A 27,252-nucleotide genomic window follows, 5' to 3' on the forward strand; every position below is an offset into this window, starting at 1 on the left:
TCCCAAGTTCTGATAGATCTCCTTTACATCTTCCTGGAAAGAGGACAAGTTCCCTAGTCACTTTTTGATATTTCTCTCAGCTATCTCTTGGAATGGTTCTGATTGAATAATAAAGATTTAAAGGTCTGGCACCTCTGTGGGTCGAGGTTCAAGATGAGCAAGTATAACTTCTAGTGATATTCTCTTTAATCGAAGAAACTGTTTCAAGACACAAAATCTGTCTTGTAAGTATCCATACGGATTTCATCTTTCAAGGCCATGCAACACCAAAAAATGAACTAGAAATGTTTGGTGAGAGATGTTCTTCCAAATATTTGTCAAACATATCCCACCAATAAATGAATTAATAATGTAATGGTACTCTGGAGAGAACATAGTTAATGTTTATAGTGTGGATTAATTAAATTTCATAAAGGTTTTTATTATAAACACATTTTGTTTTAGATAAAATAAGAGTTTTAAACCACTCAGAATTTTAACAATTCCTCCAATATGGAAATAATTAGAAATTAGCAAGACTATTGCCATTAAAACTGGGAAATTCAGTTGAAGTTAATGATTTCTGATATTTTTATGGTATCTTCAGAGTCATTGAAATATTAATTAGAAATAAAGTAATTCTTCACTCAGAGTATTTACTTTTTTAAATAAATTTTTTATTGATTTGTCACTGGTTCACAATACTGTATAAGTTTTAGGAATACAGCTTCACACCTTGATACAAACATACATAACATTGTACCTACCGCCAAAGTGCTAGGGCCAGTCAACATTATCAGATTATCTTCTCTACCCATCTACCCCACCCTCTGTGGTAACCACCATGTTTTTCTGAGAGTTTGACTTATTTATTTTGTCATGTTTTGTTCATTTATTTTGTCCATATGAGTGAAATTATCTGGTGTTTATACACCACTCTAAAATGTTATCTGAACACATAGTTAAATTGTATGTTATAAGAATGAAGGCACAAAAAATGTCATTATGCTCTCTACATAATAAAAATAGAAAAACTATGAAGTTATTCCATAGTGTACTGCACGAAATAAAATCTAACATCAATTTGAGAACTATGCCCTATGCAAGTTTATCAAAAATGTACTTCTTAAAAATCACAACTTGTAGAAGTAAAACCATATTTTTGCAATAACAAATATTTACTTATAAATGTATTTGAGAGTAATGTGCAAACACAATTAAATGTATAAAAGACATTATGACATTCATTTTTTAATTTAAAGCATTATCAATATTCCAAGTAGATTAAAAAGTAGCAGTCTTACATTCAAAAAATGGTGATACTAACATTAGAAGCATGTTTTTAAGTTGATATTTCAGTTGTGATACTCAAATTTACAGTGATTTTTAATGTAGGCCTCTGTGACAGTGTTATGCCTTTCCACAATGGATGGCCAGTCTTGCACTCCAATAAGCAACTCAGCAATTCTTTCTTTTAAAGTTATAGAGAGGGCCTCCCCGGTGGCACAGCGGTTGAGCGCTGGGTTGCGAAGCTGCCTGCAGCCTCTGCAGAGCCAGTTCGATCCCCAGGTGCAGGGCGAGGGTCCCACATGGCACACAGACCTCTCCTGCCAACCGCTGCTCCCCTCAGCAGTGTACTTGGTCAGTCTGCCTGCTCTGCTCTCCCCTCTGGCTCTGGTGGATTCTCTCACCCTTCTGTACACTGACTGTACCCAGTGCTTGTATAAATAAATAAATCTTAAAAAAAAAAAAAAACAACAAGAAAGGAAGCAATATCTCTTTAAAAAAAAAAGTTATGTAGATTATGTGGGTTTTGAAAACATGATTGTGACATCATGCTTGCTGTTGTTTATACAAACCTAGATTGTGCCAATGTAAAATGTTTGTGATTTTCTTATGTGAAAACTGAATCTTGGGGCATCCCACCTGTCATCTTTAAGTCCAATATGATGCTATAAAATATTTTGATTTATTGACTCCTAAACTCATCAATATCAACAAATGGAGCTCTTGTCCAACATTTGCCTGTTCCTTCTTTTCTCTTTTCACCACTCTTGCCACTCATCAAACCAATTACTTCTGTAAAGCTCTAAACTTTGGAATCTTATCTTCTTCCATTGTAGGTCACACAGAATGATTAGCATAATGTTCCTCAAACATGGTTGTAATACTTTTTCTTCTCTATTTAAGAACAGTAACTTTCCAATGGCTATTATTGCAAATGTAAATGCTTTTATATTATAAGTTAATATTCTCCACCCATCTGACCCTTTATCTTTTCACAATTTCATTTCTGCCTACTCGTTGGCAGTCTTTCTACTGTTTCCTTGACATCTGGTTGTTATTAGCACACACGTTTGCTTCTGACTGCTTCCCTGTCTATGCAGATGTCATTCCTTGAACTGCTCAGAGCCACCATTTCCATTTTTGTTGACTCAGTTGCAGTTTGTTTCTTTACTAATCTGAAGTCAATTATATGTTATAGTATATGATATTTTTTCATCTTTGTGTGTATGTCAGTCAAATCAGGTCTTCTTTTTTAATTATTTTGCATGTGTGTTTTGTCCACAATGATACATTTATAAGCTGCAGGAAGGAATTATACATCTGGCACTTCTACATTTGCATACCTGATACATTGTCCCATCACCCAGAACTACAACAAACTGCACATACTCAGTACACATTTAATACATGTCTGATGACTAAGCTACCTTTCAAATGTGGTATTATTTATCTGTAAAAATATACATACTTAACTATACTTATCAAAGAATAACAAAATCTCTATTTGGAAATGATTCTATGAATTTTAATTTTTTTTTGTTCATTTATACAAGAACTGGGGTGCAGGCCAGATGTGTGGGAGGGTGAGAAGATTCACCAGAGACAGAGTGGAGGAACAGAACAGGCAGACTGACTGAAATACACTGCTGAGGGAGGCAGTGGGCAAAACAGGAGAGCTCTGCTCGCCATGTGGGCATCTCCACGGCTGGCAGGGATCGAACCAGCACTGCAGAGGCTGCGGACAGCTCCACAGCGCTGCGCCCAACCGCCTGCACCACCAAGGAGCCCCTCTATGAATTTTAATTTAAAAGGTTGATTGCAAGCCTGATCCTGTCGATACTCAGCCACCCCCATACAACAAAATGCCAAAACATTTCCATTATTTAAAAATCTTGTATTTTGTATGTGTGTCTATAATTGGTTAACTGAGTCATTATTACATGCTGTGTGTCTATCCAGACTTAGAATGGCTTGGTCTTCTAAATATATAATATTCTATTATCTCCTAGGTCATAGAACAGTGGGCATATTTAGTTCCACATGTGCAACTTCAAACAATGCAGGAAAAATATTGGTAGTTTTCTGAACATTTTATAATGTAAATGTGAGATTTCTTGATTTTAATACAAAAATAGAATTATATCTTTAAAAGAGTTTGCGTAGCCTGTTTGGTGGTATTTCTAAGTTCTTAGCATCTTCAAATGTCCTTGTATTTAAAACTATTTTGAAAATTGTGTTTCCATAACAATTTTAATTGAATCTCCTGTGATGCTATTTTAAACATTGTAATCAGCCACAGCATATAATTAGACTTCAAACAGAACCTTTAATGCTATGTAGTAATTTGAGAGTAGGCATTTATAAAAATGTTACATATGGGTTTCTTCTCCTAACCTCCTTGTACCCCACCTGTGAAATGCTATGGCCAGGGGTGGTAATGAACCATAGAGAACAGAGGTTTCTTTCCATCTGTTCCAAATAATGTGGAAAATTTTATCCAGCAGCAGCTAGATTGTCATGATTAGTTGGTATCAGATATGAAGATATCCATTGTGATAAACTTTTCACTCTGTGACCAATAAACACTGATTTATTTGCACAATGACTGCTGAGGATTGGGAGGGCACCTTCTAGTCATGCAGGAAATTGAAATTCTAGGTCTTACTCTGAAGAGGTAAGGTGGATGGCACATTTTTATATTGTGCTGCTTTGCAAGTCCTGAATCATTAGCAGTGAATTTTTCAGTTATTATTATTACTAGATTTCTTTAAAGCCCACTTTTATGTCTTTCCATTAATCATCTATATAATTTTAGAAGGCAAATGCATGAAGCTCAAAGCTAATTATGCATTCTATTATGCCTTTAGATAGCTGGATGAAAGTCATATTCCAACACACAATCCTTTCCCTAAAACTCATTTCCACAAGGGATGACTTAATGATCTATTTACTTTAAAGGTTTGCCTTTGGGGACAATGCTTATCCTGGTTAGTTCTTTGAGAGAATAGAATTTTCTTTCATGGAATCTGTAAATATTTAGAAAATCATTTTGGATTTTGAAAATACATTTAACTTAAAATGTATTGAAACCCTTGCATTGACTATGCTTGAGTAGAAAGGCCCCTTTATCCTATGTAGAGTATGAGAGCTATAGCTTCCAATTCTCTATTTCCATTGACTGAACAAATGAAACAACCAGCTGCAGAAGCAGTATGGATGAGGGCACACTGTAGTTTTCTTTATCATCTCCATAGTCAGAATGTGTGAACAATAGAAGAGTGACTAAATAAGAGAATTCTTAAATGTGATGATTGTTTATCAGTTCTCCTGATTAGTTTTGTTCTTCTACCATTTATAGTTAGTCTTTTATATTACATATAACCAGCTAGCTAGGAATGCAAATATTGGTTTCACATATGACTTTCAATTTTATATCTTAATTTCTTTTTTAACCCGGCAGTTTGAAAAATAGCAGTCTACAGTATTAGTCATACACTTGATTCCAAGAAAAAAATACTTTCCTATGTTCCTAACAGCAGAGTGCAATATTTTGTAAGGATAGGTGATTTAGTATATATTCATTTCTGTACTTTTGAGGCCTGATCATACAGTTCAGAATGTGTGCAAACTCTTCTGCTATAAACTCTACATTAATATCTTCTAGACAGAAATACTACTTCAATTGAGTTCTGAATTTAGTGAGAACAAAAGCAATGTAAATTTCAGATGGGGAGGACTGTCTCCTTCTAGATATCAGTGTCCATCCCAGAACCACATTTGCGACAAAAAATTTCCATATTCTGGGTCAAGAAGCCCTCCCCAACCAAGGAAACCAAGCACTTCCCACAGTTAAAGCATTCACTGTGCCACTGGCGGTCTTGGAAGCAAATAAACTTGGCACCTTTGAGACCTAGAAAAGAATTGAGAAAAATAATAATCAATCTTTTGAAAGAATAGATCAAGTGTTCTATCACTAAGGTTTCTAAGAACTGCCTCATCTGCTTTTACCACATTAACCTGGATTTCACGTGAGCCATAGGTTTTCTATGAAAGGGTGGTAGAATTTGAGTCTTCAGTGAGACTAACTCTGTATCCCTAATATGAATGTATAGTATAGTTCAAGGAATTGATTTTGAGGAGTTGTAGAAAAAGAGAAAAGGTCTAGTGATTGGGAGAGGGTTAGGATACCCTAGGTTTGGATCTTTATAATTTTTCTCCAAGTGAATTTAGTGCTATGAACTTCATGTAATCATGCAGGAAGTTCATTCAGGCTAAAACAGTTAATGTGTTGATTCACATATAATTTCCAGATGTTCTGTTTGGGATAATAAAACTAAAAGAGTGGACAGTTGTTTTATTTCAGATAAACTTTCCTTATCTCTGATAATGAACTTTTGCTCCTACACGAGAAACATTATTTGATACCTTTACATATAAATTACTATTTCACAGATAAATTTACATCAAATTCTTCTATTTCCTTGCTAAATTTATAGCTTTCTTATTTATGAAGCTATCATATTACTTTCTAATAGGAATAAATCAATAATATACCAATTAATTCCATTAATGCTATTCAAAACAATAATAAGCTGACTGTAAGGATAATATTCTCTCTATATATACATAAGTCATTTCTGCATAAACTAATTATCACACATCTATCATTTTGATGCTTATGAGTTTTTCTTGATTTCATTAGTAAGCCTGTACAAATGAAAAATATAAAAATGATTATTGAGAATTCTACAAAGCATAAAAAATAGAAGCATCTGGCAGCAGGGATAAAAAAATCATGACTCAATATGTGATATGTTTGTAAATTATTTCAATTTTGGATATATTTACTCCCTTCAGTCATAAGGATCACTTTCAAGAACAAAATCTTCCAGGAAGCAAATATGTGGCACCTGTGTTACATGATTTATTCCTGAAAGATCAGAATATAAGCCAACATTTGTTGAGCACATGATGATCAGTCAGTCATTCTTCTAAGTCATTTACATGTATTACTTCAAGTCTGTCTCACCTACCTATATTGGCTAGATACTATTATCAGTTCTACAATGCAGACAAAAACTGGGGAAAAGAGAGTTTCAACTGCTTGCCCTGATGGTAAGTGGCAGATCTGAGATTCAATTCTAAGTCATCTGGCTTCAGGCTATGCCCTTAACTTCACCAAATTAAGGTTGAATTTGTCTTTTGTAAGAATCATAACCTGGAACATTAGCATTCCTGTCTGAAGAAACCCTAACATTTGAAATTCCCATTCCTCAAAATAAAGGAAAGACAAATGTGATCCTGTTCAACCCCTAATTTTGCAAGTAAAGCAAAGGAGGCTTTCAGAGGTGAGTTATTTTCCTAGGATCACACAGTAGCTGCGGGCAGAGACTATACCAGGTTCTTTTATTCTCTAATCCAGAGCACTTCCCACTACATTAAACTGTTTCATTTATCCCAGAAAGTTAAGAAATTGAAAATCTCAGAGGAGAAATAAAAATGGGTATATATGTTGAAATGAAACAAGTTCATTGTGATGGTATTTTTAAAATTATGTCCAGTGACTATATTTCGTTAACATACAAGAGTATTTTGTAACCACTATAGTTTCTTATTAGACTGACACAGTATTTACACGAATAGCCAAATTTCAAAAGATAAATATATGTTAGTATCAAAATTCCCTGTGGTACATTATTTCAATAGCTCCATTTTAAAGGTATTAAAGTGAGTTAGGAGTTTTGTATGCATCTCAGTCTCTTTTTTTCTCTCAATTACAGAGCCAAAAGAAGACTATCAATTCTAAATTACTTTTAAATAATTCTAAATTAAATACATAATCCTGCATTCAGATTACTTCTGAATCTTTAGTCCTCGATCATTCTTTGTTTTATGCAGAACAATGTGGTTTTCTGTCTAAACCTGAATTAGCTGGGCTCAATCCATCAGAACCTGCTACAATCCATCAGAAAAAAATCACACAGACACATGAATTTTGATAGTTTCAGAATTGAAAACCATCAAGTTCAGGGCTCGCATGAACTATTTATAGATCAGTACTAGCCATTTGGGTCCCCCAGAAAGTTTCAAACCCATTTTGAATGTTTTTCTCACTTCTTCAAGAAAATCCCTTTATTTCCTGGCTCACTTCAAGAAAAGAATTGTAGAATTAACTAATTGAAATCCATAGGCTGCGGTTGCAGGTTATACTAAGGAGATTTTGGAGCTTGAGGAACTATTTTTTGCCTTTCTGGAAGCCCCGTTTTCTAAGTAAGATCAGTAGAATTGGGGACATATTCTCTTGGCTGAGGTTGCCAGATATGTGGAAAGCAGGAGAACAGCATGTTTGAGAACACAAGCTTGGTTGCCTGATTGTTTAGGATTGCCTCCTCAGGTTTCTGGCAGGGCAGCAAAAGTGAGGTAGCAGAGTGATGGAGACAAGGTATGAAAAACAGAGGGCATGCCCTACTTGATGAAGCAGCTGCTCAGCCCCATAGGACAGTGATTTGTCTGCGGAATGTGAGGACAGTCTGCTCACCCATGACGGGTTCCTCATTTATATTTGGATGCAGATATTAGTTGTTTCCAAACACATGCAAGCCAAAGCAACAGGCCTGTGGGTCAGATGTAGCCTGTAGGTCAGTGTGAGACTCTGAAAAACTTGGTGAAAAGTTTTTGGTGAGACTCTGAAAAACTGGTATAGACACATAGGACCATGCTGTGTTTATCCAGGTAATTCTCGCTCTCCTTTTGCAAGTTAGTAAATGCCTGCCAAATTGGTTTTGCTATAAAACTATTTTCTTTCTTTTAAGATACAAGAAGCATAAACTTTTGTTTTGTGATATATTTGAAAATAGGTAAGAAATAATATAACTTTTCACTGTACGTTATATAAATTCTTCAAAAAAGTAATATGATCATTCTAGGAATGGAGAGTAGAAATACAGTTTCGCCACAATATTCAATGACTATTAATTGCCTCAAAGAATGACTGTTGTGTTTCTTAGATATCATGCTAATCTGTTCTTTTACTGGAGGTTGAGGAAAACACAATGAGTTTTTTAACTTAGAATGTATTTCACATGGATTGATTTACCACTTATGTAATCTTCATATCTTGTTGTGAGTATTTTGTTTCTTTAGCAGCATGCTATTTTATTTCAGCTATTCCTAATGAAAGCTTATTGCAAGTGAATAGAGAGAAAAAATATATTTGTTAGAAACATTTTAAAAAGTTTAATTAATTCCTGACCTATGCTATCTTAATTATTTCAGCCTTAGAGATTTATACAATACTTGTATTTAATTAAAACTTTTTCAATTTTAAGGTCCTTGGCCTCATGTGTAATTATACAGGATTTTGATGGATAAGAATCCCGTCTTCCCACTCAAATCCTTGAAGGTCTGTCTCAGATCAGGCTTCCTAGTGAAGGTGTCATCTGACCTCTAGGCTCATCTTATTCCCCTGAATTTCCTTGACTGTTACTTTATTTAGAGTCAATACTGTTAGGTTTTGTATTAACTGTCCTATCTAGTGGATAGTTACATCATTTGTATTCTATACCTGCATTGAGGGGTCTGTGTAATACTGATATATAGGTACCCATGTGTGCTTATATCAAAAGGAAACACATGGGAAAGATTAGACATTATTCACTTGTACTTCCTAAATTAACAATGTGGCATTTTCATAGTCATATCTATCTCATGGTAAGGCTGCACTAAACCAAAGAACTCACCAGTAATGGGTTTAGTGCAGGCCGCACACTTTTTGGCATAAAGATGGTTGTAGCAGTCCAAGCAGAATGGATAGTCATCTCTGGACATAAACTCTTCTTCACAGAGCTCCTTCCTACAGCCACTACACAGAAAACATTCTTTGTGCCATGGCTGGTCATGAAATGTTATCCCACCTGAGGTTATCACCTGCCAAAGATCATAAAAAAGGTAATCACCATGGAAGCCATCACAGCTCAGATCTTTCATGATTCTCTCATATGTCCACAAATGATACCTTCAGGCTTTTCTATCATCATCTGTTCTGTGATTTTTAATCAATAAAGGAAGAAAAAGGCTAAGGAGATTGAATAGAACTGGTGAGAAATAGCCTCACTTTTCTCCTATAATGGAGCAGGAAAGCAGGACTGACAAAGGTGAATAAAAAGAGTGAGCTCTTGAGCCTTTGCTGATATGTTTCTGACTTTCTTGTGGGTTTTCAAAGTTCTACCATTAGAACTAATATATTTTCTATGCTATGATCTTATTTCCATTATAATTTTAAGGATGTTGAAAAGAAAAGCTTCTTCTTAAAACATTACTCTAGGTTCAAGATCTCCAACAATAGCAATCCTGAGTAGAATTCATAAGAACCACTGTCTGCTAATAATGACTAACATTTAAGTGTTTACTCAGACCTTAGTTCTGTGCTAAGATATGAACTCATCTTAATATTCTCAACCTTCCAACACAGCAGGAACTATTATCTTTCCCTTTTTAGAGATGAACAACTACTGACAGCATGATGAAATCGCTTTCTGGGGTCACACAGAGCTAGCATTTAAGCCTGCATAGTCTAACGCTACTGCCTATGCACTTAAACATTAATACAATAGTGAGGTAAGATGACTTTGCCCTCATAGGTAGTTGATAACACCTTCTTGAATGAACGAATAAACACAAAAGAGAAAATATGTTTGAAAGCAATTCCAGTATTGTATCTAGCACAAATGGGGTGCTTTGGGCACTGCATGACTTTTCAGCTTTAGGTAATTACTAAATTACTTATTTAGTAATTAGTGCTGGTTGTACATTGAACTTAATCTGTGGTGTATTAGGTTTTTATCATAGGTGCTTATTATTTCTCCATGAGATAATTTTTTCTAAAGTAGTTTAATTTATGCATTCTACTTTTTTTTTAAAAGATTTATTTATTTATACAAGCATGGGGGTACAGGCCAGGGGTGTGGGAGGGTGAGAGAATTCACCAGATTCAGAGTGGGGAGCAGAACAAGCAGACAGACCGAAGACATTGCTGAGGGGAGCAGCGGGTGAGACAGAAGAGGTCTGCTGCGCCATGTGGGGATCTCCCTGGCCGGTCGGGAATCGAACCCATGCTGCAGAGGCTGCAGGCAACTTCACAGCGCTGTGCTCAACCCACCAAGCCACTGTGGAGGCCCACATTCTACTTTTTAAAAGGCAGAGACATATTTATTTAGAATCAAATGAGTGACTATTGGACATCTTTTATTTGTTTGTTTGTTTGTTTGTTTGTTTGGAGAAAGTTTATTCAAGAGAAAAGAGACAAATAAAGTGGAACTCCCAGGCCAGGCCAGGTAGGGGCAAGGAAGCCCCATATATCTCTTCTTGTATAACAATTTCTAAATCATAGCATCTTTCAAATCCATTGCTATGGAGCTCCAGGAGTAGGTATGAAACGTGGATTATAATCATGTATATGTCTTAATAATGATGATACAATCTAAGATGTTTCGTGTCATCTTTTTATTCAAATTAATTAGATACAGAAAATGTAAAGCCTATTCTAAGCCATGTTATTGTTAACAAATATAAACATTTTTGGCTTTTGAAAAAAATTATTCTAAAGATATTTTTAATCTTAAATGTCTTTAAAAAATCTTTAAAACTAAAGATTTCATTTAAAAGGTTATTTTTTTCTATAGAGGAAAAGTATAGTAAAAATTGTTATTTTTCCTATGGTGGGGGGAATTATACTATTCTAAACAAGCAAACAGGAATGATAATGGGGTATGTGAAGTAAAGCAATTTAAAATACCCACTACTGACTTCAAATGACTTACAACCGAGCAGTAGAATTCAAGATTCCTTTGATTTGTTTGGTCAAATGATTATCAGGCAGTGCTTAAAAGATTTGCAACTTGAAAAATGTATTCACAGTCAAATAAAACTTGTTATATACAGCAAAGACTGCTTAATTAGGGAGAAGAAACTCTGGAACATTAAAAAATAGTTTGCTTGTGATTATGTTCCATTTGAAGAAGCAGGCATGAGAAAATAAAGTCTAATATCTAAGCTGTTTGCGCCACTGATTGATCTTGGGATTTAGAACAAGTTACCCGCCTCCTTGGGAAAATAGAGGCAATACTCATTTTGTACTCACAAAAATATAGTTGATGAATTGCTGAATATGTTTAGCTCTATTGGAAAACTAAGAAGTTTTAATTCAAAGCACTTGTAGTTTGAAGTTATTTGCTTTTTGGTAGAAAATAAATTTTTGTTTCACAAAATGAAACTAAATGAAGTCTATTAAAAAAAAATTCTAAGGTCCTGGTTGTTAAGTACTTTTTGTCTCATTTGTTAACTTTTGTATTTGCTCTTTGGTTTGGGTTGAAACAAATTGTGTTTCTTTAGCTTGGATCATCTTGATCACAAACTTTTATGTTCAGCTTTCCTTAAGGGACTTGTGGTTTTAAAAATTAAGCATGGCATGTCATGATTTGTCTACTGTCCAATATAAACATTTCATAAATTTTTGGAGACTTCAAATCATATTCTAAATATAGGAAAAGCTTTAACCTGGGAAAAACCAGTGCTTTGGCCCTAGACAGTGCTCAGCTCTGATGAGCTAGAGAAATTCCTCTGCTGAATCTTTATAACATGGAAAGACCTTTATATTGTGTGCACAATAAATGATTTTAAGATAACTCCTGTAAGTCTCAATGATATTTAACATCAGGTTTTAAATAAAATATATAACTTAAAAATGGCCAACTTAGTAGTAACTGAAAACAGTGAGTTAAAACTATCCATTTTGTTTCCTGCTTCTGTTTCTAAATGCATGTCATCCACTCTGGTAATTTTTTGCAGCTTCATATATTACAGGATCACAGGTTGTTCCTATTATTTGCACAGTAATTCTTTCTCTAAGTCAGTGTTTCTGATCAAGTAGTGGAAATCTGACATAAGATGATTTTATGTCTTGTTACTATCAATTATAATTTTCCATCATCATTATAATATAATTCAAAAATTTGTAACTTAAGAGTGTATTGATGCTGGGCCTCCCCTGGTGACATAGGTGATTGAGCGCAGCACTGTGAAGCTGTCCCCAGCCTCTGCAGCATGGGTTCGAGAATCCCACATGGCGTGGCACACCTCTCCTTCTCATCCGCTGTTCCCCTCAGCAGTGTATTTCAGTCAGTCTGCCTGTTCTGTTCCCCACTCTGTCTCTGGTGAATCCTCTCACCCTCCCGTGCATCTGGCCCTGGTTCTTATATGCATGAATAAATAAATCTTTAAAAAAAAAAAGAGTGTATTGATGCCTCTTCAAATGCAGCACTGGTATTATAATGTATAGAGAAAATTACCCTGTGCGTTATGTGTGTGTATAACAAATGTATATACATTTGTTGTGGTCGTGTGACTTCAGGCTGTGCAGATACAAGTATAAAAATGATTTTAAGAGATCTGTCAAAGTAGTCTATAGATCAAAATGTTTAGTTGGACACCACTGTACTGATCTGTCTTCGTGATTCAGATGTTTCATTACAATGTATAGTGTTTTTTGTAACTTATGATGCCTTACAGACCAAGGATTTCTTTGAGAGCATTAATATTGAATATATACATTGTAGATTGCAGGCAGATTTTTATCAAGGTGATAGAGATGAGGAACTATTTTCACACAAAATTTATGTGAAAAAATTACTTTTTTCTCATTGAAAAATATGTTGTGAATGGGCATCTAAGTCAAGAGGCCCTATGTGATTCTCTTGAACAAGAAGTGAAAGAAACCACTTGAAATTCCTAGTCTTTTTTCTGTATTTCTGTTTACTGAATTTCCCTAATGATCTTGTCACTCTCTTGAGCTACCTATCTGCTCTTGGAAACATAAAAACCTCAAGTCAAAGAGACATTTATATCACTGGTACATAATGTGAAGAGTTAAGCATCCTGTTTAAATTGGTTTCCTTGGTCACTCCTGAGACAAACTCATATTTCTCTGAAACTGAATGAATCAAAAATTATTTTCCAAGAACTATTTTGTATTCAAAGGGAGATGTATACTGTCTACCAGAATACACAAAATCTTGTGTAAGTAGTGAGTGGAACTGGAATATCACTCGAGCTCTCAGAATATTAAATTCATGTTCTGGGTGGAATTTTATGGTTGATAAAAATAGATGGCCTTCCTCACTGTGAAAAGGTAGTGCTTTTGGACATGTTGGAATTGAAAACTAACACAAATATTATCAGCTCATTCCAAGAACATAGAACAACTAAAAAGCAATGGTATGGAAGATTCCACAAACTTCATCTGCTCTAGATAATTACCTTCTTACAGAAGCTGCAATAGTGAGCAAACTCTTTCTCAAAGCATGGTACACAATAATTGCCAGTCTCTTTGGAAATCAAAGGTTTAGTTCCTATTGGCTGTCGGCAGTGCTCACACACAAAGCAGGTTTCATGCCAGTAGTTTCCCTTAAATTCCATTTTTCGAGAGCCTGTACCCCAAAGTAAAAATCTATTAGTACAAATCAAGCATAATTTTATTTTCTTTTAAGTGAAGATATGTCAAATTACTTAAGATATATATTTTTAAGTTAAGGTGATAAGTCAAATGTCCTCATAGAAAAAAAGTGTTTTGTTAGTTTCCAAAACATTTATCTGCAAAAAAAAAAATTTAAAAAGGTTAATAGAATTCAACCAGGATGCTGGTGAGCCACTTTCACTGGAAAAATTTTTGTGCTATGTAAGCTACAATTTGGACATGAGACAGCACTGTTAAGTAGAGATTCTGCACATGGTTTAGATAAATTGAGCCACAATAGTCATTAAAGGGACATTTAGATTTCCTGCAGTACAAGCTCCTGAGATGGATGTTGGACAGTTATGATCTCTCAGAAAAATCCTTAAATCCATAAGAATATGAGAGTACCATATTCTTATGCTGCTACCTATAGGAAGTGAGAAGAGGATCAAAATACAGAGAATGTATTTCCCTAAAAGTCTTATGATTTACAAGGACCCTTGTCTTCCCTTAGAGTAAATAAAATTGACTGGCTCTCAAACCAGTTTCAGTCAATTTACAAATTTATGGTGGATGCCATTATCCCATGATGGTCTATGCTTTTGATGCTATCAATGTCTAGGTCAGGGGGTGTAATGCAATGTAATTTAGTACTGTTGGTATAGATTTTATCACTATGACTCAGACTCTGGTTCAAATGTTTCTATGAATTAAGTGTATGGAAATACACAATAATCTATCATTTACCCATTTAAGACAGAATGATAACCTTTGTATTTCCAAAGTACCCTAGATGTGATCAAGAGACAGCAAGGAAGATATATTTTTCACAAAAGCAGGTTTTGTTAGCTTTACACTGCTCCTGTGCTTGGGCGTAATTCAAAAGATTACACTTCAGTAGAGATGGGAGCTCCCTATGATCTCACCAGGCATGATGGTCTTCTTGCAGTGGAAGCACTTGGAGGAGCACTCATTAGAAAAACACTCAGAGCATAGCAGGCGCTCATCCTTGGCAGCAAAAGGTTTTTCCACCAAAGAGTGATTGCATTTGGCACAATTGAAGCATCCTTCATGCCAGTGCCGGCCTTTGTAACAAAGATCCTTTGAGACAGTAAATAGAAGTTAATTAAGTGTGTTTGCGACAAAACAGGCCATTTTATAAAACAAAACTGAACACTCGGGACTCGTGAGAGCAGGTTGTGCTGGTGGCTAAAGGGATAGTTGTTGATACTATTACCCACAGTGAGGAGACTCTCTGGGGTCATTAAGAGCTGGAATCTGGGGCTTTCTTGGTTGGTCACTAAAGTCAGAGAAAAATAAATGATCTCTGTGATTTCTCTTATCTCCTTTTCTTTTATAAACTACAAAGAGGTTTTTCATGTAATGATTTTAATTTTTAGGTTGCCATTAGATTTAATTTCCTTACTACTGTTAGACTTAACTACATAAAATTTCAACATGATCCAACTAAAGCAAGGCAAAAAAAAAAAAATAGAAAAAGAAAACAATGCAATGTATATTGGAGGAATGACCTATGTGTGAGAGAGAGGTATCAGGGAACAATGGGTTTAGTAGAGTTAAGACTGCTTTGAAGTCAGATAATGTATAATTTTGACTCTCTACACTTCCAATTTATGTGTACTTCATAGTGTTAAGTATGCCTGGAACTTGCTGGTGGTAACTTTGAAGATCCTTATACCGAGTAACAGAGCATAAGGACATTAATAGACAATACTAAAGGAAAAGTGACATTCCAAAGCATTTGTCTGCTGTTCACATGCAAAATTTCAGTGAATTGAGACTTACCTTGGAATTTGATTCAATTGGCTCTTTGCATTCCTCACAGTAGTTAGAAAAAATGCGGTCATAACATGAGACACAGTATGGATTATCATCCTTTAGTACATATTTCTTCCCAAGAAGTGATGCTGCACAGTATTGACAATCGAATTGAGCAGTTGTCATTCTATTTAATCCTGTGAATAAGATAATTATTCATGTATATAAAAGCAGCATTTTAAAGATCAATTATCAAAACTTAATACTATATGAGTGAAACACTTGATAAATTTATATTCTCTAAGGCTAAAAGCCAATTTAGAAAAATAGGTTGTAGCCATGGTGACATGGAGTGACTTAGGGAAGGTTACACTCCCCTCTTGGCAGTTCCTATGTGTTTTGCTAACAAAATACATAAAGCCAACAGCCAGATTGTGAAAAACATCTTGTAGTTATCATTTACTAATGTGGAATTCAATGAGAATGTGATATGTGTTGAAATAGAATGGTTTCACCTCAAGGATATAAATATGAACTGTTGATAGGGCGTTCACTAACTGTCATCACTTACTCTCTCACTGGAGAGTTCTGGAGGCAGAGTTCCATGGAAATAACTATACTCTTTTTGACTTTAACTGAAATAGAAATTAATAATGAAGTGTGTTGCCATTTCTAGGCCATTTTTTATTTCTCAAATCTTTATTGAGTGCCAAAAGACGATTCTGAACCTTTGCCCTAAGGTTCTATCGGTACCATAAATTCTCCCTTGAAACAGCCTTTTTACTTATGCTTCAACCACCCAAAAATCTCCAGCTTTAACCTGCCATCAGCTTGGCTCCTGGCATTTCCATTTAAATGTCCCATGCCAAGTTGGCTCAATAAAACTCCTGAGCAGGTAGGATTCAGTCCCTGTGCTGGTCTTGGTGAATACAGTTGAGGAGCAGGTAGGATTCAGTCCCTGTACTGGTCTTGGTGAATACAGTTGAGGAAGTATCCAGATGGAGATAGCTGTGTAAATCAAACCATCAATGTAGAAAGCAGCTACAGGCATCTTCAGATTCTGGTGCTTCACCAGATGTATACAGAATGAAAAGCATCTTATAGGAATGTATACATTTATTGTAGGAAAGGGAGACAGCACATCTTATAGTACGAAAATCTACATGAAACATAAAGCCAAAGCCAGAATAAGAATTCTGATTAATTATTTTGAAATTTAGGAAAATCACTAAAGAACAAAAACATATGGATTTCAGAAGGTTTTAATTTGACTATGAATATGAGTTTTCATTGTAACCAAAAGCAGTGCCACTGATTTTCTTGAAAAATGAGATTTGTCGTTTGGACTTACTGGAATATATTAGGAACAGTGAATATTTTCTAATTCGCTACCTCAGAGTTAAAAAAAATAGCAAAATGAGAAACTTGATTAACTATTGTGATGTTTAGTTCAGAATTTTTAGTATCTATTTATTTGCTTGTATTTTATTTCCATACTTTCTGCCTTCCTTTATTTTAATGATACTGTTTTCCAGCAAGGTGTCTTGATGAATATAAGTTGTCCCAAATTCTGTACAGTTTGGCTACATATTTTCTTCACCGACAGAGAAAAGACCTAAGATTGGAAACACGTGGAACTTTTCCCAGAAAAGAGAAAAATTCAGACAAGAAATGCCTCAACAGTACATTCCACTGCAAGGAACACTGAAATCCCTGTTTGATTAATTCCACAGTGATGTTCCTCTCTACTGAATACAAAAATATTAAGAGGGTTATTGAGGGCTTGGAAACAGGAGACAAATAGATCTGATTTTCTTGAAAGATTTTAAAGGAAGCTTTATTCACATTTACAATGATCAAATGTTTTTCTTGGTGAAGTGATTATCTCTTAATAGTGAAATGAGTTTATATACACTTAACTTTCATGACTTCACATGAAAAATGCCATTTTCATTATTGATGTTTAAGTAGTTTTAGATGTATGTAACGGCATCATGAAATGCAATCTCTCTAGATTCAGGAACTCACAGGCTACTTACAGAAGCTTTTAGTTATAAAGTGAAGAAACAACAAAAGGGGTAGCAGTTTAAGTGCCATTTTAAACAACTTTAAACACACCAGCATTACAATACTTGTACCTCCTTTGGTGATCAGGTCAAGCATCTAAATATGTAAAATATAAAAATCTAAATAAATATTGTAAATATATGTTGATAGCTAAATACATATCAATCAAAATAAAAGCTTGTCTAAATACAAGTATAAGAAGAGATGGTCCTTCTCCACTTTCATCCTAATAATAGGCTTCTCTTCACAGAAAATTCTTAACAAAATGGACCTTTTTTCCCCCCATTTTTTCAAAGGAGAAATTTACTTCTTATCCTATCTGTTTTTCAAAAGCAATATTAGGGAGTTGGGAAGGATGTGACTGTTTAATAACTCAAAACCTTGTGACTTTGCATTTTACAAAACTATATACATTCAGAGTAGGCACTTAGTTCAGGTGAACATTTATTGAATATCACACTGAGTAACACTTCATCTCCTTCCCCTCAAGAAGTGTGAATTCTCATAGCTTAGCTCTTACTTTAATCACAGTGACTATAACTTGAGATAACTGATTGTTGGTTTCTTTTGCATTCAAAATTTGGCTGTTTGGCACACAAAAGTTTTAGCCTCAGGCCTATCTTTTGACATGCCTTTCTCACTAAGCTTAATTATTTCCAATATTTTATTTAAAATGAGAGACATGCAACTCTTCCTAATTCACTTGAATACTTAAGAGGCGTTGTTGGTTATTTATTGACCTAGTTTCACTATTGTGTCTCTGGCAGTAGGGAGGCTTGAGCAGAGGAGAGAGATTGGAGGAATGATTGTTTGGTGGGGCAGTCAGATCCCACAACATTTACTGATAAGTCTTGCCATCTTGTATAAGTCTGGCTCATGTGCACCAAAGCAATTGGAATAACAACATCAAAGATTGCCAATCACAGATCACAATAGCACTATAAATAATGAAAAGGTTTGAAATATTGAGACAACTGCTAAAATGTGACACAGAGACAAGGACATGCTGTTAGAAAAATGGCACCAATATACTAACTGAAGGGAGAGTGGCCACAAACCTTCAATTTGTGAAAAACAAGTATCCATAAAGTAAAATAAGCAAAATGCAATAAAATAGGTTGAAGCTTTTTAAAGCAATGTGAACCTCTAATACAAGCAGAGCTAAATGGGATGGAGCTGGCAGAAGAGGGAAGAGTAAGATTTTTTTCTAGCCACATCACTTTTACCACTTTATTCTCTCTTAAACATCTGTAGGGTGGGGAAAAAATGTCAGGCTTTTCTGCCCTCCCGCCATCAGGATAGATGATGGATCCCTGCGGTCCTGAATGCATGCCTGATGGCGGGCACCTGGAGTAGGGTGTGGGCATAGGTAGATGGGATTCACCTGGGCTAAGACTGGCCTTTTAAGGGCGGCATCACAGGGATGCCAGTAGAAGCCGAGCAGAAGCCAAAAGAGAAGCCAAGAAACCGAGCAGAAGCCAAAAGAGAAGCCAAGAAGCCGAGCAGAAGCCAAAAGAGAAGCCAAGAAGCTGAGCAGAAGCTGAGAGAAGGCCGGAGAGCCCAGATAGTGAGGATTTGCTGGGGGCTGGGAGGACTGTCAGCCTCCCGGCCCCCCAGCACCCATGCCTGCCATATGCCTGGTGAACCCCAATAAAAAACCTGCAAAAAACCACTGAGGACAATGACTCCTCCTTTACCAGGTCTGCTGGATCCTAGAAAACCTGCACTGTGTCATTCCTGCCCCTACAATTGGTGTAAGTCGGTAAGATGATCCATGCAGACAGGTATGGAGCCCTCTGAAGACCTGGAGGGACTGAGGAGTAACAGACTATTTGCCTGTGATGATGCTGGAGGCGCCATGGCAGCACAGAAGGTGGACACCGTCCGGGAGCTGCGGGACAAGACATCAGTTGGAGGAGGAGACTCCCGAGAGGACCAGCCAATGACCCCTAAGGCAGCAAGAATCGTCGGGAAGACAGGGCCACGATTCAGAGCTCACCGGTGCTGATGCAGGGAGAGGCCTAATGGACTTGGACTGGTGGACTTGGACTGACAATCCCACCAGAAGGCGGAGGACCTTGGCAGGTTATGTTTTTTGAGAATCTGGGGGTGGCCAGTGGGCCTTGATGGCCAAAAGCAGCCTGTGTATGCCCCATGCTAGGCGGAGGAGAAAAGCCAACTGAGAAGGCAAAAGCTGGTGCTGTTGCTAAGTTGAGAAGCCCTGAGTGGCTGTTAAGCACCTAAGTATGCTGAAGACCTGTGAGTCTCTTAAAATCACCTGGGGGTGATGCTCTGCTCATTGTGGAGTGAGGGTGAGGAGCTGAGGAACCCGTCCTTGGGGGATGGGTGGGGAACGTACCTTGGGGTGGAGCCCAAGCCACATGCAGAGTTTGGATCCCCGACCCATGTGCCTGTGCAGTGGGTTGGCCTGAGTGCAGGGGTCTGTGAGTCGCATTGGTGGCTATGAAGGCCGAATGTTGGAGCGACTGCAGACAGAAACCCTGAGGGTTGGCGATTACCCCCAACAGAATAGAATTGCCAATCCCAGAGCTAATGCAATCTGGGGGTGGATGCGGTGTGAGGCTTGTAGCCGAGACTACAGCCAGAGAAGGTCAGGAAGCCTGATGGCTCCTGGCATGTGACAGAGATGTCTGAGTGATTCCCCTCCCTCGTATGAGCAGTGCCTTTGGCAGCAGAAGTGGTAGATCATCTGTTGGTACCAATAATTGTCTTTTGCCACTAGGTTTGGGCCCTGCCTGGACTTTTGTGTTCTGTTGTATTTGTTATTTTGTGATGTATTTGCTTTTGTGGGCCATGGCTGTATTGTTTATGTTTGTATATATGAAGACTATATGGCAGAAAACCCTGAGGGGGTGGACTGTAGGGTGGGGGAAAAATATCAGGCTTTTCTGCCCTCCCACCATCAGCATAGATGATGGATCCTTGCGGTCCTGAATGCATGCCTGATGGCGGGCACCTGGAGTAGGGTGTGGGCATAGGTAGATGAGATTCACCTGGGTTAAGACTATGCTTTTAAGGGGGCATCACAGGGATGCCAGTAGAAGCTGAGCAGAAGCCGAGAGAAGGCCGGAGAGCCCAGATAGTGAGGATTTGCTGGGGGCTGGGAGGACTGTCAGCCTCCCAGCCCCCCAGCACCCCTGCCTGCCATATGCCTGGTGAACCCCAATAAAAAACCTGCAAAAAACCACTGAGGACAATGACTCCTCCTTTACCTGGTCTGCTGGATCCTAGAAAACCTGCACTGTGTCATTCCTGCCCCTACAACATCCTATTGTACTTTTTCCTCTTCTTTATCCCTCAGATTATTTTCCCTTTATTATTTATCCCTTCTTTATATCCTCAGGGAAACTTTATGTCTAGCAGAGCAGACCAAATATCTTGTTTTTAATCATTCCCTCACAAGCAAGGCTGTAGAAAGATGATGAAACCTATGTGATTCTTAGGGGTCTCCATCTGAAGGGTAATTTGGCAAAAATATTGGAAAACTTCTGCTTGCAAAGGTTTAAAATCCCTGAGAAGCATTGATTTATACTTATGAGTCATAATAAATCTTAATAGTAAAAGTTTTCCTCAGCTGGATGGCATTTATTCTGCTGTGAACTAAGAAATACTAGTATCAATATCAATTAGCCGTTCTTGCCAAACCTCTTTCAAAGTCATTCTGCAATTATACAATGGTTTAAAGAGAATTTTTATTATCACATACTAGAGTTGTAAAAGGTTGATTTGGAGAAACACTGCTATAGCAAAGAACCTATGGAGATAAGCAGCTCAGGAATTCAAAGTCACGAAAGAACACTATCTTTTTCAGGTGCTTGTCTTAAGATTTTACATTTCTACCTAAAAGAACACGAGTTTATTAGTGTTTCCATAGCTGAGAAAGCTGTTTTTTCTTAGATGTTATTTTTAAAACCAAGCATAATTTTGTGTCAAGTTACATTTTATGGTGAGTTATTTATTACAAGATTAATGCTAGGAGCAATATATACCCACTTATATTTTTAATACGCTGAGCAGAATTAATAGATCACAAGTAGCATACTTGAGAGAATGTCAAGCAGGAGAGAGACGGGGACTTGCTGCCATGTGTGATGTCTGAAACATACTTTTGCTTGCAGAGCGCCACATACCTTTTATTCATTGCACTCAGTAAATATTTTTGATTTGCAAAGTAATCTGACTAGAAGTTGTGAAGGATGTGAAAATAAAATAGATTAAAATTCTAACCTTAGAGAGTTTATAACCTAGGTCAAATACATGAAAGGATTATGGCAAAAGGATTTCAAATATATTAGAAATGTTTAATTTCTTAAGACTGAATTGTTATTTGTTGTACTTTGAAGATAGATTAGAAACATTCCTTTCTTTGTATGCATTTATTATAATTGAAAGGCTTTTATAAAATGAGTGGATGGTAAAGAAGTAGTAGTGCTATGTGTTAACCATCCTTTCCCTGTGTTTTTCAATAGAGGAATAATCCAGATGGGTGTAGCAATATGGATTTGCACTCTGATGGTGGTCATGGGGGCCGCTGTTCAAATACGGTGGCCTGATTCAAAGGGTTGACTACTGAGGGGACCATTATAGATGCAAGACAGGGGAGAGGGAAACAATAAAATTCTCTTGTTTCTCTCTCAATATGTCAATGCACACATGCAACATGAGGACAGTTTCCAATATGCGTGAGTTTCAGGCATGAACATCGTTCAAATCAGGGAAACCTGTGTGTCTTACTACTTTCCTACCATAGGTATAAATTTCAAAGGTTGAGAAGCTTTTCCTTCTTGTGGAGTTGAAATGTAGCAGGATATAATTTGAGCCTGCTGGTTTCCAATAATATCTCTATGTTGATACATTTCTGAAGAATTTTATTATTTATGCGAGTTGAATTTTATTATTTGAGGGAGTTGAATTACCATAAAATCTCTGCTATAAATAATAATTAGAAGTCACTACATTCATTTTATTACACCTTTCAAATATTTAAAATTGAATGTGTTTTAAAATGGAGGATATATAGTAAAAGTTATTTAAGAATATGTCAATCTCTAATACTTCTAATCTCTGACATGAGCTGTGAGTTTTCCTAAGTAGCTGCAAATATTGCCATAAGCATGACTTTGCGCCGATGTAAAAGTGCCCTGTTCAACAACGTGTGCTAGGATTTTGGCTTAATTTTCATCTGGTTGTACAAAGTAGATTCACTCAGCCCGTACAAATACATCTATGTTCATCTGGGAGTGTGGAATGACTATTTAAATTGCCCATTCAAGTCTTTTATTGATTCTGTAAAGTAGATTTGTTTCTGATTTCCTTTAGGGAAGGGTTTAAATCTGAGTGCTGTAAGGAATATTAAAATGCTCTTGGGAAATAACAGTTTGAAACTTGCCTTACATACCAGACTTTGCTACAGACAAAAACTGGATGAAGAATCTTAATTTTAACTGTACTTAGCTGACTTAACCTGTGGTCATTTTCCCATTAAGTCTTTAACTTGAATTGTTGCTCTGAGGACAGAGGTGTGGGGGCCAGTCAAGAGCATTTCAGAAGCCTCATTGAGCAAGTATATTGCTCTAGGAAAAGTTATAGGAATTGTGCACAGTGTATGTTTATACAACCCACAGGGTCTGCTGAGGCAAATGTTTCATTTTCCTCTCCCCCACCTGTCTACATCCCTACTTTGTTTCTTGGGTACCACATTCCACTGAATCCACATCAAAAGCATCCCTTAAATCTTAATATTATGCCCTCCTTATATCTCTGATGGAGCATAGTGGCTTACATTGAACTGAAGATATTAGTAAAGATTTCTTATTCTGTTGGGTGGAACCATGCATTTCTACTACATGATTTTTGTTCTCTGATGATGATGTCAGTTTCTCTGGGGGGTTCCAGAACATTCTCCACAATTAAAAAAAAACTATCAGACACACATGATCATTTCCCTTCCCTGTGAAAACATCTAATAGCACTTTACTGTAAATAAAGTCTGAACTCCATCACTACATGTAGAGACCCTTTCCTAATGTGTCTAATTTCCCCACTATCATTCTAGGCCTTTGTCAACCTTGCATAACACACACACACACCATCTATTCTTTAGTCATTTCCAATTACTCCCCATTCCTTCAATACACTGAGAATTCACACATGATTTTTCTATCTTCAGCACCCTCCTCCTGGACACCTATCTACCTTGACCACTTGATTCTCCTCACGGTCAGGTTCAGGTAAAAAATCCTTCTCTTACAATTAACACATATGCCTGTGTTTCTTTTGCTTACGTTTATAACAGTTGTTTTATCCTTTGTGTCTATCTCTTATTTGTTAGCTCTTCAAGAATAAGGATGTTACTTCATCTGTATATCTCAGTTCCTAGCATAGGAGGGAGGACCTCAGAAAAATGACTGAATAAATAAATGGAAAACCTGTTTTCTCTAAGGATGTGGCGTCCAACAAAGCAAAGGAAAAAGATCAAGTATAAAAATTAAGAACTTACAAGCTATATGTTCATTTAAATAGTGAATTAAATCATATCATATCTGTGGCAAATATGTCAAAGGACAGAGAATAAAGGTTAGAGCACAGAAGATAAAGCCTCTGGGGTCTGTCCATGGTAAGGAAAGTTCTTCATTTTCTCTGTTAGGGCAGCTGAAGAAGGCAGCTGGAATGCCCTTAGAATACCAGCTGAAGAAGATACCAAAGCAATGACAGAAGTAGGTAGCAAATCTGTTGACATTAAATTTTTTTCCTAAACTACAGGTACCAATAATCTCTATTAACAATTTTCCAACTGTTTGATTAGATACTTCATTCTGTTGGAAGCTGCACCAGAATTTGAATCTTTTTGCATGTGATGTTTTTAGACAAACTGTATCTTTACCAAAATTGCAACAACTTAGTTTTTTGAGACCTATTATGTTTGCTATAGTGTTGTTTGACTTGTCTGCATGAATTTGACAAAATATAATGGAGTTAAATGAGATATATATTAAAAAAAAGTCCTGTGAAGTCTATGTGAACAAATCATATCGGATAAATTCCTTAGTAGAAAAGAACTTTTGGCCCATTTTAAAATATAAGATATTTAGAATTATTAATTTAGATGTTTTACTTTTAGGTCTTTTATTTCTTTTCCTGATTCTGAGGGTAGAGTTGAGTGAAGCTGTTTACTTTTCTTATCTTTTTTTTTTTTTTTTGCTTGTAACCCAAGATGTAACATATTGAGAAGAGTTGTGGGTTAGGAATCAGAACCTGTAGCTTGTTAAACTGGTTGCCTTAGCAATAGCATATAACTTGCCCCCTCTTATGGAGAACATTTAACCTTTCTGGCCCCAACTTTCCTTAAGTGTGAAATGAGAACTATCAGCTGCTTATGATCCTGTTCAAGGATTAAGTAAGAATGGAGAAGTCATGGGTAAGTCAGCTGTAGGTATACTTGACTTGATGGAAAATGTGCAGTTATAACTGTAGCTCTCATTTTGAAGAGGGAGGCTATTTTCTTTCCCCCTCCACAACTTTTTAAAAACTCAACAAACAATTTTAAAAATAACTAAAGCCATAACTTCAGGCCTATCAATCAAAAAATAACCTAAAACAAGCATCATAGAATTGTGGTGGAATGTTTGATATTAGTCTCTCGGGACATATTTGCAAACCCAGTTTGTTGGAAGCCGAATGTCTTGTGTGGAGAGGTCAAATACTGATTCTCCTGAGAGCTGATGAACTACTCTCCCATGAAATGAAACAGCTGACTAGAGTTTTTCCATTTGGCTAAGTTGGCCCGTGGATACTAACAAGGAAAAAGTATTCTGCATGATTTTCTTGGAGGGACTGCATTTAGAATCATGTAATTATGGCAGCTATTACTGAAAGAGAGGTAAAATGTAATTGTGGTAGTGTATAAGCATAACCATATTTTATCAAATATTATCTTCTTAAAAAAATTAAAAAGTAGAACTTCAGAAAATACACAGGTCTTCTGCCATCTTTGGTTATTTTTCCTTACTGGGATATGAGAAAATTTTCAAGACAAAAAGAACACTGCTTTTTACTATAAAACTGGATTATCTAGATGGCTGTCTATTCATATACCAGCTTTCTCTTTTTTCCATGCATCATTAGGCGTTTCTCTGCAATTTTAATCCCATAGGCACCACAATTCCTTTCTGTTATTTCTGTTAAAAGTTCTGGGAGAGCAAATCCAGTTTCTTTGTTGCCTCAGGGCCTCCTCCAAATCTTGTTTGAGATTCTGATTTAGTCAGGGTTTGGTATATACAAGGACCAAGGTAAAACAAATTATCTAGAAGTGTCTGACCTGGGCCACAGGTAATATAATCTAATCAGTAGTATAACCATCCCAGGGCAAGGCATTTGAGTGCATGAGGTGACCAAAATTTTTTTGCTATGGTTCTAGGGGAATATGCTTCATCAGAGAGGAAAGGTAATGTCTTTTATAACTTTTCTTCCCCCCCTTTTTTTTTTTTTTTGTTTTTTATAGAGGCATGCTTTATTTATTTGTTTGCTGGTTTTGTTTGTTTGGTTGGTTTATACATGCACTGGGTACAGTCAGAAGCGCGGGAGGGTGAGAGAATTCACCAGAGCCAGAGCGGGGAGCAGAGCAGGCAGAAGGACTGAAGTACACTGCTGAGGGGAGCAGCGGGCGGCAGGAGAGGTCTGCACGCCATGTGGGACCCTCCTCTGGTGGCCGGGGAGCAGCCGGGGATCGAACCGGCGCCGCAGAGGCCGCGCGCAGTTTTGCAACCCAGCGCTCAACCGCTGCGCCACCGGGGAGGCCCTCTTCCCCCCCTTTTTAAAAAAAGATTTTCTTTATTTATGCATACAAGAACTGGGGTACAGGCCAGAGGTGTGGGGGTGGGGGTGAGAGGATTCACCAGGGACAGAGTGGGGAACAGCTCCCTGGCCAGGGATTGAACTCGTGTTGCAGTGGCTGTGGACAGCTTCAGAGGTTGTGTCTTAACCTCTTGCACCACTAGGGAGGCCCTCTTTTCCCTTTTTTTTAACTTAAAGAATGTGTCATTGATTGCGAATTATCACTGTGTAACTGAGGTGGCTATTTTATTTTCCTGGATATTTTAGAATAAATTCTAATTTCATTACATAATGAGTGATGAGAAAAGTCAACCTTCATTCAATTAATTTACCCTGAAGGGGTGAAAAATATCTTTAAACAGTGGCTTGGGAGCAGATTAGGTGGAAAATCACGGGCCCAGGAAGAACTCTGCCAACTGCTCCAATTATCTCTGTCCAGTTGATTCACCTTAATCCTATACTTTAAAAAACTAAATGTATATGCCCCTCATAATATAGGAAAATCAAGCAAAAATTACTTTCTATGAATTTCTTTTAAACAAATGTTTTCATTTTGCAATTTAAAAAGCGAGGTATAATTGGCATATAGCAGGAGTACAGCATAAAGATGCAATATTTGTATTTATTGTCAAATGATCACCACAATAAGTCTAATTAGCATTCCTTGTCCTACATAGGTACATTTTTTTTTTTTACTTAGTATGAGAAATTTTAAGATTAGTCTGTTAGCAACTTTCAAATATACAATGCAGAAATATTAGCTATAGTCACCATGTTGC

General features: G+C 36.7%; 1 protein-coding gene across 1 annotated transcript; it reads right to left on the reverse strand.

Moving 5' to 3' along the window:
* Positions 1-5,012: 5,012 nt before the first annotated feature.
* Positions 5,013-15,739, reverse strand: FHL5 (four and a half LIM domains 5; the record flags this gene model as incomplete). Its single annotated transcript, XM_084228123.1, has 5 exons — positions 5,013-5,176; positions 9,006-9,192; positions 13,579-13,748; positions 14,701-14,875; positions 15,581-15,739. The coding sequence occupies 5 exons, from the start codon at positions 15,737-15,739 to the stop codon at positions 5,013-5,015; spliced, it is 855 nt and encodes a 284-aa protein (XP_084084249.1).
* Between the last annotated feature and the right edge of the window lie 11,513 nt (positions 15,740-27,252).

Source organism: Talpa europaea, assembly GCF_964194135.1.
Source record: "Talpa europaea genome assembly, chromosome: 2".
NCBI classification, from domain to species: Eukaryota; Metazoa; Chordata; class Mammalia; order Eulipotyphla; family Talpidae; genus Talpa; species Talpa europaea.